This window comes from Misgurnus anguillicaudatus, chromosome 1 (assembly GCF_027580225.2).
Source record: "Misgurnus anguillicaudatus chromosome 1, ASM2758022v2, whole genome shotgun sequence".
Lineage (NCBI taxonomy): Eukaryota > Metazoa > Chordata > Actinopteri > Cypriniformes > Cobitidae > Misgurnus > Misgurnus anguillicaudatus.
Window position 1 is genome coordinate 4877750 of NC_073337.2, and position 16099 is coordinate 4893848.

The 16099-nt window shown below is 35.8% G+C and overlaps 1 protein-coding gene across 6 annotated transcripts in view; it reads right to left on the reverse strand.

Moving 5' to 3' along the window:
• Window positions 1-7326: 7326 nt before the first annotated feature.
• tfec (transcription factor EC) overlaps window positions 7327-16099 on the reverse strand; it is a 57824-nt gene continuing 49051 nt past the window's right edge. For 2 of the 6 annotated variants that reach the window (XM_055191290.2, XM_055191289.2), the window contains exons 4-8: window positions 15831-15951; window positions 14689-14745; window positions 12225-12300; window positions 11361-11508; window positions 7330-8557 (exon numbers count right to left, since the gene is read on the reverse strand). In XM_055191290.2, coding sequence (XP_055047265.2) covers window positions 8123-8557; window positions 11361-11508; window positions 12225-12300; window positions 14689-14745; window positions 15831-15951 — 837 coding nt within the window. In that variant the 3' untranslated portion in view covers window positions 7330-8122. Of the gene's footprint in view, window positions 8558-11360; window positions 11509-12224; window positions 12301-14688; window positions 14746-15830; window positions 15952-16099 lie in introns of all 6 variants that reach the window. The other 4 variants (XM_055191287.2, XM_055191292.2, XM_055191288.2 and 1 more) reach the window with 4 other exon arrangements.

The following is a 16099-nucleotide window of genomic DNA, read 5'->3' on the forward strand; positions in this document are numbered from 1 at the left end:
ACATGCTCATTTCTTTACATTAAATGGATTTTAGGATTTTAGGACTCTCATTAGAATATAGTGTAATATATTTTATTATCTAATCCAGCTGAGCTTTGCACATTTTAAGAATATTGACCTTAAAAGTTATGTGTGTGTTATTTCAGAAATACATGATTAACCATCTCTGTTTTAAAATATCTTATAGCAAAGGTCTTCAGTAAACTGTTAGAAATTTATATAGAAATTACTGGCAGATGTTTCCCAGTAACTTACTGTAAATTTAAATGTATGCTATTTACTGGCAACAGTTTGTTTAAAAGTTAAATGAACATTAAACATTAACAAGTCTTACAGAATTAAACTAAAATAACGGCCTCATGCAAAGCATTCTGGGAACCAAAATCTGAAGGAAAAAAAAACAGAAAAAGGTTGATGATGATTTCTGGTTCCCGGAATGCTTTGCATTTTAATTTGAACTTTGAAGAAACTGTTGCCAGTAAATAATATACATTTAAATCTACAGAACGTTACTGGCAATCAGATACATAACTACAGCAAATTTTTTAAGTGTACCTTCAGGCGAAGGACCCCTTTATGGATAGAGAGGAGGAGCAGGGGAACCCAATACTTGTATTAAATTAAGACTGGATTTTTCTTATGATTGTTTACATTACAAAGATATTAAAATAATCATTTTTGGTGTATATAGTTACACTCTACCTAACATTTTAATTTTAGTGAATAGATTTTGAACTGGGAAGAGAACATCATGCTGATAGTTTTAATCTATATTTAATTTTTTTAGACTATTACTGCATTTTTGTTTAAATGATTAGTCCGTTTTCTTTAAAAAATCCAGATAATTTACTCACCACCATGTGATCCAAAATGTTGATGTCTTTCTTTGTTCAGTCGAGAAGAAATTATGTTTTTTGAGGAAAACATTCCAGGATTTTTCTCATTTTAATGGACTTTAATAGACACCAACACTTAACAGTTTTAATGCAGTTTAAAATTGCAGTTTCAAAAGACTCTAAACGATCTCAAACGAGGCATAAGTGTCTTATCTAGTGAAACGATTGTCATTGTTGGCAAGAAAAATAAAAAATATGCACTTTTAAACCACAACTTCTCCTCTATCTCCGTCCTGTGACGCGCCAGCGTGACCTCACGTAATTGCGTAATGCCGTCGAAAGGTCATGTGTTACAAATATGAAATGCACATTTGCGGACCATTTTAAACAATAAACTGGCACAAAGACATTAATTATTATCATTCCACTTACAACAACGTCGGAACGGTCCTCTTTCTCCACACTTGTAAACACTGGGGTGTAGTTTCGCATTCGTCATCAGTGACCTTTTGACTTGATGAAGTATTACGTGATGTCGTGCTGGCGCGTCACATGACCGGATATAGACGAGAAGTTGTGGTTTAAAAGTGTATATTTTTTATTTTTCTTGTAAAAAATGACATTCGTTTCGATAGATAAGACCCTTATGCCTCGTTTAAGATCGTTTAGAGTCCTTTGAAACTCCGTTGAAACTGCAATTTTAAGCTGCATTAAAACTGTTAAGTGTTGGGGTCCATTAAAGTCCATTAAAATGAGAAAATCCTGGAATGTTTTCCTCAAAAAACATAATTTCTTCTCGACTGAACAAAGAAAGACATCAACATTTTGGATGACATGGTGGTGAGTAAATTATCTTAAGCCTAATTTTTAAAATCATTGAATTAAAACAATATTTGGGAACCATGCTATACAGGATTTTGGGCCAGCACATATGCTAGTAAATGTACAGAATTAAAACATATAAATTATTATGCACTTAAGTATACATATTAGAAATGTAAAGCAGTAAGTGTCCTCACCATGGAGGTATTGGCATTAAAGAAATGTCTTTCTTAGATGACTACTCCAAATTCTCTCTCTCTCTCTCTCTCTCTCTCTCTCTCTCTCTCTCTCTCTCTCTCTCTCTCTCTCTCTCTCTCTCTCTCTCTCTCTCTCTCTCTCTCTTCTCTGTGTGTAAATGATCTTGTCTATTAATGGCTGTCTGGAACTCTGTTCACTTTGTCCTAATGACACACTCTCGTCTCCACATCCGCAGTGGTCGTCTCAACATCCTGGCCTGATCCGAATGATTTAAAACACACTCGACCGTACCCCATCTTTATTGTGGAATAAAGTGCAGCGCTGGGCTGAGATACCTCCACTCCCTCCCACTGCATCTGCACCACATCTGGAAGTGTGCGTCTAAATAATTGGAAGTCAATTTGTTTGAAGTTATGTTTTGGCATCTGCTTCAATTCATACGATCTCTGGAAATCACATTCAGGGGTTTTATAGCGCTGCCCCAGCTGTGAGCTTTTTCATCTCTTTGTGCTTTGTCCTTAATTCTGCGCTCGCCGGCCGGTGATGTGGGACTTTGTCAGATAATTCTGGGTGTGGTCCCATAAATACAAAATGGAGGCTCAGCCCCAGAGGATTATGGGAAGTCTGATTAGACGTGTGGCATTGAAGAGAATCAGAGTCTGGTTGGTGGGGTCTACCTGGGGTCATGTGACATCACTCCCTACTGCTATGATGATGTCACATCTTATAAGCCAAAATTGCCACTTACAGTATTGTTGATGTTGAGAGTCACTATGTGACTTATAAGCAAATACTGTAATTACTACTATATGGTCATTTATTATATTCATGTTATATAAAGTAACATACTAACGCATTAAGAATGTGTTTACATGTAATGTGTCTCAGGTTTTCACCAGGAACACCCAAAGGTTTTTATTGACATCCATTCAGACAGTTTAGTTTGCACAGAGAAGAAAAAAAATCTCTCCATTGCATTATGGCTTAAATCAGAGTAGAAATTATATTTGCATCTATTATTATATGTGCATAACATTTACATATGCATCCCTCATATGCTTTTATCCAAAGTGACTTACAGTTTACTTTTATCACCAAACTGTATGTGTTCCCTGGAATCAAACCCATGACTTATGCAATCGTACCTACAGTATTAAGCCACAGGAAAACCTAATACATAAGACCTTTATGAACAACCAATAGAATTTCTATATTATAGAAATCAATGAAGTATCAATCTGTTATGAATAGATTTTCTGCTTTAGGAGAACAACACACAGACCACGCAGCATACAATATAAAGATTCAGTCTGATACTGCCATCTGCTGGTGAGACACAGAAGAGCCTGAAAAACAAATTGTGAACAGGTGATAATATTCCTCCTGGATCCCAAATGTAAGTTAATGCCATCTGCATATCACATTAAATAAAATAGTGTGAATTACAGGGATAAAATGGGTTTAGAAGATTTAGGCATGGCTTCACAAACAAGGTTTAGCTAAAACCAGGACTAGGCCTTAGTTAAATTAAGATGTTTATAAGCATCTTTTATAAACACGAATTAGAAAAAGACCAAATAATGACACTGGCATATTTTAAGATCTGAATGTTCAGGTTATTTTCAGTTAAGACAGCTCAAACATGTGTTTTAGTCTAGGACTAACCTTAAGCTCTGTGAAACCGGGGGCCTACACTGTAAAAAGAAATGGTGCTAAATAGCACTAAAAGTGGTTCACTGGCTCGTAATCATAGGGGAACCATTTTAAGTGCTATGTAGCACCTACACTGTAAAAATGTATTTCGTGGTGCTGCTGTTTCAACTTCATTTTTAGTTAGCAATTTCTGAAAATGTTAAGGTTTTACTGTCTCATCTACACACAAAAAAAAAATGGTTTTCATTCACTAAAAAATAGAAAAATATAGGGTAATAGTTCAAATCTATATTTTATAACTTGAGCCAATGAAAAACACAACTTGCCCTAAACAATATTTTCTATGTCTATAAAAACCTGGCAAAAAGTATATTTTTCTTGTTGAAGAAAGCCCATTAATTTTAATTCTAGACGAGTTATGTTAATGTTTTAAGAACATTTGTTTGTTGTGTGAATGTAAGATGAATGTTACATTTTATTATACCACGGGTCTGTTGAATGCTGTATTCTGATTGGCTGAGAAATGTTCCGTGGTTATGCATTCATTTCTGATAACCGCACACCTAACTTGTCAAATGTCTTAAAAATAGGCACCAGAGCAATGTTTGTGGTAGCCGTGGTATAAGAGGAATAATTGACTCCGGTCCTTTGAATTATTTGAAAATAATGCACACCCGCGGTGTAATGGCACTCCGCTTCGCGTCGTGCCGCATTGCACCTTGGGTGTGCATTATTTTCTTATAATTCAATGGCTCGTCATCAATTATTCCTTACTTGTTTTCTAACTGTTATAAATCATTATTTCTGAATGTTCTGTAAAACATGCTGTAGAAAACAATATTCACTTATTAGGTTTAGGTTCTGTTTCATTTAACATTGCCATTATGGTGATCAGTGATTGTTGTAGTTGGACTCTTAAATCTGAGCTTGCTAGCTTATCCTCTGGCTGCTACATCTTGTTTAAAGCACGTTTGTTGTGGTAAATAGCAGTCAATAATGTAATAATCACAGTGGTGGTTAGTATATGATGCTTAAGATTATCATATAGTAAGTTGATTTATGCATTTAGTGTTTGATCAATCAACAGCATCTTTTTTCTGTTAATGATGTACAGATCTACAGTAGATATCATATCAGTTTATAATTCTGACAGATTTAAGACATAAATTGCACATATAAATAAATCAACGTGCTATTTAGACACACAAACATCAAGAATCAGTGTATGGATCTCAACCATGGTGACCAAACATCATAGCATCAACTATTGCACACATTGAGTTATTTGCGTTTTTATAGGTCTACTAATATTTTGAATTAGCTTTTGTCATATTTGTAGTTTTTATGTTAATTTTAGTTTAATTTATATTGACTTTACTATAAGCTTTTGTCATTTTGTTTAGCTTGTTTAGCTCAACTTAAACTTATTTCATTTTTTGCTTAGGCAACATTTTGTATACTTCATGGTGCTGTTCATTTACTTCAGATAAAATTGACACCTACACTGTAAAAAAGTTGCTGTACGTTTGCAGCTGGTTGCCAGTAACTTACTGTAGAAGATAAAGTCTAAAAATGTTTCATGTTCATTTAACTTTGAACAAAATGTTGCCAGTAAATAACGTAAATGTAAAATCTACAGTAAGTTACTGGCAGCTAGTTGCCAGTAATACCCAGTAATACTGTAATTTCTACCGAATTTTTTTACAGTGTATATATTTTTATTTGATCACAATTAACAGAAATGTTTTTAATCATTTTAGTTAGTTTTAGTTAATTTCTTAATTTTTTTTCAAGTTTCAGTTTCTCATCTAATCACAAAATCTGAAGATCTCCTTGTTGTGAGATTGGCTCATTTTCATCCTCTCTGCATATACAATATGCAATAACACATGGAAGATGGTATGATTTCACTTTTGTACTACACATAATATTTGTCCCTCAAAATGTAATCCTTATTGTCCATATTGAAATAAATAAGGTCTGTGTTTGCAGAAGAAAAGTACTTTGGAAGTGGCTGGAATTAGGAAATAAGGAATTGCGCTGCTGGAAAAGAGGCTGCTTCATGTTTGTAATTTAATGAAAATCTATATTTACTTTTGGTACTTGCTCTGGCCAATTAAGCGTAAACATCACTCGGCTCTTTGTAGTCTGAATATCTGTCCTCGATAATCACGTGGCACTTCAATTTTATTTTGCGCCTGCGACGGAGATGCGAGTCGAAGCTTTTTCGATTTCATTACAGAGAAACGTTATAAGCTAATAACATTTTCAAACATTAATTTAGCCAGGCTTTGATGAGCGCGGCCTATCTGCCGAAATGCATTGACATGTTTTCTCGCTCGCGAGTGTTTGTTGTATTATTAATGTGTTATTTCATTTTCCATTTCGGTTAAATAATATCTGCTAATGAAATGTTTCTTAAGAAGGCTGACTATTCTGAGGAATCGAAACTAGGCAAAAATAAAAGTTTAAATAAACCAGACTTAAAAGAGGCTCAGAGCAGCTTGTGCAAGACGTGTTGCATGTTGTAGCAGAAGTATTTCTGATCATTAGTGTTTGCGTGTGTTAAACTCATTTAGTCCGGGATTTGGTTTGCCAGTTGTGTGCTTGATTTCTTTCTGCGGATGTTCTCAGTATTTGTGGCTGTTCTGAGGACAGTTGACGTATAATTAAAGTTTCTTCCATGTCATTAGTGGCCAGGAGGTCGTTCTCATCAGTGGCCAATCAACATGTCAATCAAACCCTCAGCTGGCCAGTGGGCGGTACTTCAGTTTGGATCTCATCAGTTGGGTCTTTATTGCTTCGGATGATGTCTGTGTGTAAGGAGAGGATAAATCTGAGCTGACCCACTGATTCTTGTATACTTGACGGTGTGCTGTTTTTCAGATGGCCAAATTTATTGTTAAGATGAAGTTTAACAAGCAGTAAAATACTTCAGGTATTTGTGATGAGAGTAATTGATACAGAAAATAGACATTGAATTTTAAGAGCTTTGATGGACCTGCAATAGGAAAACAAATGAAAAACATTATGTTGGGTTTATCTGAAATGGGTTTATTGTGTTTTCACAAACACCCAAAGTTATATTTAGCCCCTATTTTTCTGTATACGTTAGAGTTCCCTGGGGGTTAAAATGACCCCAGAAATTAAAAGGGTGATTACAAAAAATATATACATTTGTAATGATAAAAATAATATATATATATTTTTTGTTTACTTCCCCTCTATACAATAATGCTGTGTTTTGGGAGATATGAAGTACTTTTGTACCTGTTTACCACTCAATTCCTCAACTACACCATTAGCTTGCCTGTAAAATATCAATTTTTTATGAAATATTTCACATAAATTATAATCTAAATTTGATTTAAATTGTTTTTCGATATTGATCTAGATGTTATGTGTTGAATTCGACCATTTGCTGTTTAGAAAAAAGCAGTTTTATGGTTACAGTTTAGGAAATAAATCACTTTGACCAGCAGATGCCCATAGAGACTCATTCATTTTACTGGATATGTACAACTGCTCAACATCAATACTTTAGTCAAACATTTTGTGCATTTATGTTTATATAAACATTAGAAAGGACATTAAAAATAACATTTATATAAATAGATTTTTATATATTTTTTGTAGTTTTTGATGCATTTTGAAATGTCTGTTTTTACAAAATGTCACAGAAATTTGACTAAATGTGTGCGCGTGTGTGCATGCGTGTTTTTGCGTGCGCGTGTGTGTGTGTGTGTGTGTGTGTGTGCGCGCGCATGTCTTTTCTATATTGCATTTGTGCTCTAGTACCAGGCCTACCTTTCTGTGTCAAAATTTTCAGATTTATTCTGAATGCATTGATTTTATTTGATGAATAACAAGAAAAAAAGTTTGTTTTTTTGCATTTCCCATTCATTTCAATTGGGGTAATTTTTACCCCCAAAAGGCCTCTTTTGGTGAATTTTTTTACACCTCTTTAGAACAACAGAATCAAGCCCAGTTTTTTATATGAATCTTGACAGATAATCTGGAAAAGTCACAAATCTTATTCCACTGAGATGAAGGGAACCATGTTTTTTAAATAAATAAAAGTGGCTTGGGGGTAAGATTGACCCCAAGGGACTTATTAGGCTATTCGGTAACTTGTTCTTTAAGATTTGGTAACGTTGTCATTTTTGTATTTATTTTTTATTGTACAAAATGCAGGGATTACAAACATAAATACACGAGCGAATATGTTTCTGGAAAAATACATTATGTAGAAAAATGTTAGGCATAATAACATTTGCATTGCGTCCAGTGTCAAAAGTATAAAAGTTAGCCAGCGTAAGATAAGGCACAAAAGATCCCTAACTGGTCCATATTAACAATGCCATTTGTTTTTTTAGAAATATACATTTAATAATCCAGTGTATGTATGTAACCAGTGTTTTTTTTTTGTCTTCATACACTTCAACTGGCTGTACAGTAGATCAATGTCAGTAGATCAGTCAATCTCCCTTTTTTGATGTGTCTGACTCAACATTGGCATAAGATGGCCGTGTCGTCCATCATCTCTGTAATCCAATGGAAAACGGGAGGTCAGTTACACTTCATTAAAAACATACGAGGTCGTCTACGGACGGTCAGAGTTCGTCTGCCTCCTCTGAGCTGAAACTGCTTCTTCGGCTGCTCTCTTTGGACACGGAGGGCGACCCAGCGGACAGAAGCGGGTCTGTGCCGAAAGGCGATAGAGAGCCGTCCATCAGAATCTCATCTAGTCGTTGTTCTTCTTTTAGGCTGCTGCTGAAGAAGTCGGTGAAATGAGACAGAGGGGCGGAGAAGGTGGTGGAGCCGTCGTTCGGTTCTCCACCGTTTCCAACGACCAATTGTGCCCGCTGGACGTATTCAGGGTTGCTTAGGTCATCCTGAGGGTAAAGGGGTGGCGGAGCGGGCTGAGTGGGCGCCTGGATGGGCACTTGGGTCTGGTGCTGCTTTAGGAGGTGAGGTGAAACCTCCACAGCTCCCATTGAAGTGGCCATACTGGGCAGGCCGTGGGCACGAGCCTGGATCTCGAGTTCCTGTCAAACATACAAACACAGGCAGGCATGTAGATTAGTGATGACCTGGACCTTTCCGTTTAATAAATCTTCAACTGTCTTGTTTCTCCACGTTACAACACCAAAGTCATGGATTCAATTGGAATGAGAACAAATGTATAAATTGAATGCACTGTCGCTTTGGATAAAAACGTCTGACAAATATAAATGTAAATGATGATATTGTGAACGCCAGCATGCCTCTTATAAGTTATCCAGGAAACATTGCCTTCAGCCACAAAACCAGTTCAGCTTCTAACCTGAGACTCTTGTAAGTGTCTACGCAAAGCACCATTGTTTCATATTTTGCAATTACTCCCACACATTATATGTAGCTGAGACAATTTAAATGAGTTGGTGCGTTGCCTCTCAATGTGGGTATCTTCAGACACTCAATTGAGGCATTATTAGCATTAGTTTTTGGATAGCGAGCCTCGGGGTAATTACTTTCAGGGCTAATTGCCGTGTCTTTGCATGTGTGAAGACGATTCACGAATATGTCAATACTGTGAGAATGCAATGCATAAATTCAGACGAGAAGCTCGGCTCTTCGGTTATTAGCCCTCATAATCTAATTTCAGGCCCGTTCATCTCTTGACGAAACTGTAGCTGGCTTTTTATTAATCAGGTAATTACTTCAAGCTAACATGCTTCAAAGCTGCGACAGAGAGCCGGTTACAAACATCAATATGAGCCGTACTTTCAGTTGCACAGAGAAGAGTGTCTGCTCTCTGTTTAGATTAAATTATATAATTATTTAAAGTTTCATATCAATTACATTAGTATCAATTTATATTTAATTGATTTATTTTTATGGATTAAACACTTTATAATAGGGTTGTATTTGTTAACACGAGTCAATGCATTAGCTAACATGAACTAACAGTGAACTACTTCTACAACATTTATTCATCTTAGTGTTCATTTCAGCATTAATACATTTTAAAATCCAAACATTAGTTAATGTCCAATGAACTAACATAAACAATGGTATTGCATAGCATTAACAATTGAAAAAGCTATATTACTCATTGTTATTTTCTAATGTAGACGCACGGTCAAATAGATAGTCGGAGCCGCAGCCAGTTGAAAATAGTTAAACTTTTCAGAATGCTGTGTCCAAAAGCATGGGAAAGAAGGAGGAAAGCAGTGCGATAGCCTTTTCTGCTCGGTTTAAATTAACCTATGTTTATATTTGACCCAACAAAAAAAGTTGTTTCAACTTAAAAAAGTATGTTACCTGGTTGCCATAAAATATAGATTGCCATAAATATAAACTCGTCAGGGAAGGGTCATTACAGGGAAGCGTTTTCTCTTAATTGATGAGATAAGTCGTCAATGGCGGGGAAGGAGTTAAAATTTCTTGTTAATTTAACTTACGATCGAAACAATCGTTGACACATTTTTGCAAGCAGATAGTGTGGGGGATTTTTTGAGTTTGTGTCTACATTTGGACTTCATTGTCTTCTCCTACGCACCTGCCGATTACCTACAGGTGTGCGACATTGACTTGTAGTTAATTTAACTTAAAAAATATTAGTTGAAACAACAATTTTACTCAACTTTTTTGAGTTAACTAATATTTTTAAGTTAAATAAACTCAAAATTGTGACTCCTTCCTTGCCATTGACGAGTTATCTAAGAGAGATGCTTCCTTGATGAATTTTTTATGGCAATGTATATTTCTGATATTATCCACTATGTGGCGCTCTTACCCAACTTAAAAAAAGCTTAAGCACCCACTGATTGAAAAACAGTAAAAACTTGGTGTATGTTCTGAGGATCGCTCTGAATCTGATCACTAAAAAACGTCCTTTACAAAAATGCAATTATCTCAGCTTTTGCTTAAATTTTTTTATTTTTTAAGAAACATAACCTGAGAGGTGATAAAAAGAGAACAAATGATTAAAAGTTTTTTGTTTTTGTTTTTTGAAAGCAGAGGGTCTGTTCTTTCATTAAATATATTGTATGTTTATACAGTATATTTAAAGAAGAAACATTTGTGGAAGGTACTAAACTTTTGTGAAAATTAAAAATTAAATTACTTCTTTCCCCACCATTGACGAGTTATCTAGTTTCTCCGTTTTGTTTGCTTGTTTGTATAAAGTTTGTTTACAAAGCAGAGGGTCTGTTTTTTCATTTGATATATTTGTATGTTTATATATTTTTAGAAGAAAATGTTCCTAGAAGGCATTTTGTGAAACTTTTGTGAAAATCACAAAAAATGCTGGTGGGCAACTTTAAAAAAAAACGGTTGGCGAGGAATGAGTTAAATTAATAATAATTTTTTAAACGTTGGCAGGAAAAGATTTTTTAAACGTTGGCAGGACAACCATGTAACTTTAAATTGAACCAACAAATGTTTTACAGCGAATCTAGCAATTTGGGTAGAAACAACCCAGCATAGGTTAAATTACGTCCCAATGGGTTGGGTTCGACCCAACTGACCCAACATTGGGTTAAAAAAATTTTGAGAGTGTATGTGTATTCCCTGTGGACCAAACCCATGATCTTTGCTTTGGTAATTAGAGCTAATGGAATCCATTTTGCTACTACACATTTATCAAGATGTTGTCCCCAATAAATAATGTTTTCTCTTTTCTGACTACTTTTGAAGTAAATGAAATGTAGCTTGGAAAGTTAGTTGTACCCATAAGACCATCTTTTTCTCACCGCATGCTTACATCTCTTTCCTTTGCATACTGTGATAACCATCTTGTCCATCTCTACCTTATTGTCAAACCATCTCATAGCACGTTTCTCTTTGTTCGGTTGTTCTTTTTACCTGGATTCGTAGCAGAAGTCTTCTGTTGGCCTGTTCCAGTTTCTTCTGTCGGCTCTCCAGATCGCGGGCGTGCTGCTGTTCTTTTTGTAGCCACTTAATGTATTCCACCGAGGCCTTGAGAATCGTCCCTTTGTTCCAGCGCATATCACTGCCGGAGAAACGTAAAAGATAACCTTTCTCAACACCGGCTTTGCATCAGCAGAACTTTCACACACAGAGAAAAGCCTCACAAGGGTCTCCTTTTCTCCAGGAGAAACTGTGATTTACATGGCCAATTATTCATTCTCGGACATTAGCTTGCCTTTGAATGGGAATTTTAATGGAATAGTTAAGTACGTCTGCAAAAAAAGTCCATTCTGTGGCCCCTTGTATGGCAAAATTAATCCCTGAGCAAAAATAGGTGTCGGACGAAATAGACCAAAAAAAAAACTGAACCCGGGAAGCTGAGGTAAAGCGCGCCCGCTCCTGATACCATTACTTTTTAAAAAGGAGAAAAGTGTGGTGAAATTGTCTCTTTCTTTGCAATAATAAGATGTTGGCCTGATCTGAGCTAATAATCTCTTTTATCTTGCGCTAATGGCAAGGTGACAGCGGTAGACTTCCATTTAAATTCGATAAAAAGTTCAATTAAGCCAGGCGATGGCCTACCTGTCTGCATTATACTTCAACTTTAGTTCAAATGGTTCATATTTTGCCCTGAACCTCATTTGCATCATTCAGATGGCGGTCTGTTCTCAGGTACTTTCCTTGAAAAATGAGCTTTCAACTTCTGTGTGTTTTTGATATCTTTTCATAAGCCCATCTCAGTCTGATGGAGTTCAGTCTGACTGTTATTGTGTGAATCCGGTTAGATTTGTAACTCACGGATCATTTGATTTGGGAATCAGCGTTCCAAGCTCCTTGATTCTGTAGTTGATGTTGTATCGTCGCCGTCTTTCAACTGGAAATTATGAAAACAAATAAATCAAAAACCACATGGCAAGGTATGTCAACATGCCTAAAACATTACATTAGTACAGTAACGGTACATTCACACGGGGCGAAAGTTTTAACGCTTGACGGAAGGCTTGCCTGAAGCGTGACCAACAGCCAATCACAGTCAGGCACTGATGCAACGGTGAATGGGAAGCATTAACGCTTACGCCCCGTGTGAATGTACCGTAAATTTGTTAGCTAACATGAACTAACAATGAAAAATCTTTTTTCAGATTTGATTAATCTTGTTAATGTTAAGAAATACCACCTTATTGTGAAGTGTTTTCATTAATATTTAAAAGAAGTTAATGTGTTACATTAATACATAAATATTTTAAATGAAAGTTTAAGCAGCATTATATTAAAAATTAAATATTTAACTCAAGTTCTGTGAAGAGTGTTACTCTATTTCTGTTTGGGGACAGATATACATCTAAAAATAATATTATCACATCACTCAATTAACTTCCCTAAATTTCTTTCTTTAAATATTTACATACTTACACTGTAAAAAAGCTATAAAAAAAATTGTACACAACTGTAGCTATCTGTCTTTGGGGTGGTACTGTCAAAGGTTCATTTTTGTACAACACATTGAAATGTTGTACCTTTTGGGGGACCTATTGTGTATCTTAAGGAACACTGTTGTACCAGTTACATTTTAGAGGTTCAAAACAGTTCACTGTACCTTTAAAAGTACACAATAGATTATTAAAGTTTCAATGAAGTCACAACTGCCAATCTCTTTTTATGTAATATTGCAGTGTTTATTATAAACAATTTATTATTTAAAGTCATATTTTTTTATAAACTTGTACTAAAACAAACAGGCCCCCAAAGGTGCACAGAGGGGCAACAGGTGCCTGACATTAGGAGTTGCCAAAAGCAGTCACTGGGAGGCGGAGTCAGCAGCCCTAGACCATTAGTTTTATTTATGAATGAAACGCCTACTTTTCTATATCCAATCAAAGCACAGCGCAAAAACACAAGCCATATGTTTCCTCGCGGGATATTCTGTTTCACAGGAAATACATTACGTCCCGGAAGTAAAGACTTTTGGTTTACAAGCACTTTAAGGTAGAGTATAAGGTACAACCAAGCGTGCCGCTTAAGCCCTGAAAAGTGAAGCCAAAACGTCTCGACGTTTGTTATTAGTTAGTTATTTAATGATATGAAAAACGGTGGTGTCACATCATGATTGACAGCTGTGATATGCACATTTTGCAAGGGCGGGGCCTTGCTTTCGCGGCTTTACTTCCTGTTCACTACTGCGCAGGACTGGTCCCGAAATTGCTACTGCGCAGACTCAAGATCCAAGATGTCAGCGACGTACACTCAAAAAAATAAAAAGTTGGATTTACTTAAAAAAACTTCGTCAAGTGGGTTCCACATAGCTTTGTTAGGTAATGTCAACAAATAAAATGTAAGTTGTATTTACTAAAAAAGTTTGTGTAGAATTGACAATTTAAATGTTGCATGGACTAAAGAAATCCTGGTAAAGTCACTATTATGAAACATTTAATTGATGAAAACAAAATTAAAAATAATGATTTAATAACTCTATAACAACGAATCAATCAATCAGAATGCAGCTGCTCAATACAACCTTTATTTAATTACAGTTTATCAAACATATCACAAACATATTTGAAATGCAATGTAACATTTCAAACCGTTTGTTGGTTTGTTTTGTTCTAAAATATATCAGAACAAGTTAATTAACTTAAACTTGGCCACTTATTACTCAGGTACCTATCTAATCGTGCTACACTTTTGCAAGAGGGTACAACAATTCTGCCAGAACAACAATTTACCCATAATACACTGCAGCATCATCAGCCAATGAGATGCAAGTCTGTATTGGTTTTATTAATCTGTTACTTTTACGCAACAATGTTATATTGGCTGAACAAATAATTTTGAAGTAAAGCTGACAAGACACAGTCTTTTGTTGAAATTACTAAGTTAAATTAATCATATGCTGTTACTTGTGTTTGTTAAGTAAAGTGAACAAGAAATTATTTAGTAAAACTGACTCCAACCAAGTTCATTTTTTTGAGTGTATCGGGACACTGACGGCTTCACTTTTCACCAATGGAAGAGAGCGAACAGGCGTCGTCCATCTTTTTTTACAATCTATGGGTACAACATTGTATTATGCTACAAAACAGAACCTTTGGGTACCACCCCAGCGACAAAAAAAAGGTAACGTTTTGTACCTTTTTCTGACAGTGTATAGTCAAAACCCAACTGAGAGAAATGATCTGCTCTATCAAAAGCTCTTGTCAGGTGCTAAACAGAACTTAAAGATTAAATCATCTATTGTTTATAATTTGGTAAAGAAAGCTCATACTTAGGTTATGATTGTCTTTTTTCTGTCTTTCTTTGGCCATGACTCTTGTATCAGGTTCTGTAAGAGAAGAGGACAGTGAAGGTTATTGTTAACTGCAGAAACCAATCAGAGATGTAGAGAAAAATCAAATACATGCTGATGTTTGATGCATTTAGGAAGCTGTCATTCACATCTTTTACTTTCAAATGCTTCCCTTTCAGTGCAAAGTTTTCACTGGGACTGTACCCTTTCAAAAACTACAACTTTGCACCTAAAGAGTTCATATTAGTACTAAATGTATACATATCCCTATTTAAGGTACTTCATGTAGTGATAGCTTCAGCACATTTAGCAACCATTTTGTCCGACAGAGTGCATCTATTGACCCCAATACCCACAAAATTCTATTAAATCCACGAAACAGACCTCAAAGCATGTCCTGTTTTTAAATCCTTCCTGACCCTGCGATTAACGGTTTAAATCTGTGAAGCGAGTGGAGGAAGGCGAAATGCCTTTGCGCTCATATTCGCATTCTTCCAAATGATTTAATTGGAAGCAGTGATTGGATTTCTCAATTCGTTTCTGCTGATTCAATAAGATCATTTAAGCCGTGCGTAACCAAACAAGAGCCCCGTGCAGCGTCCTTATAGCATGGAGACAGTGATGGGCTTATTTTCTCGCTGGAGTGAAGAGTTCTCCAGGCATCCTTTCTATTTCCTGAATCAATTAGCTTTACTTGATGCATGACATTCATCAGAAATAAAGCCTTCACAAAGGGACCTTTGTGCCGTGTCTATCATGCTAAGAATACATGCTACCAGATTCTGCTTATTGAAGCATTGATAATGAATAATGAGTGAAACACAATGATGCGTTAAACACAGAGCGCACTGTCTCTTAAAATAAGACAGCTGGGGAATAACATGAAACATACAGGGTTGTGTTTGGCTTTCACTTCCCGGGCCGGCTGGAATAACAGACGTGGAGTGGGCATGACATCTATCTATCTATCTATCTATCTATCTATCTATCTATCTATCTATCTATCTATCTATCTATCTATCTATCTATCTATCTATCTATCTATCTATCTATCTATCTATCTATCTATCTATCTATCTATCTATCTATCTAGCAAAGGTTTTGGACTGGCAGCCAGGTACCTTTGAATTCACTTTTAATTGAGACCTTTGTGGGGCATGAGGGGGTTGTCAGCCCAGCGTGAGAGGCGGTCATACCTTGGTCACCGCCGTACATCTCCAGAATGCTGCTGTCCAGGGACACCTTCATAGGAAAGAGGATGAAAATTAGTCTGTGAGACTTAAGGAGACATTTACAATCATAGATGCTGATTGATAGATAGATAGATAGATAGATAGATAGATAGATAGATAGATAGATAGATAGATAGATAGATAGATAGATAGATAGA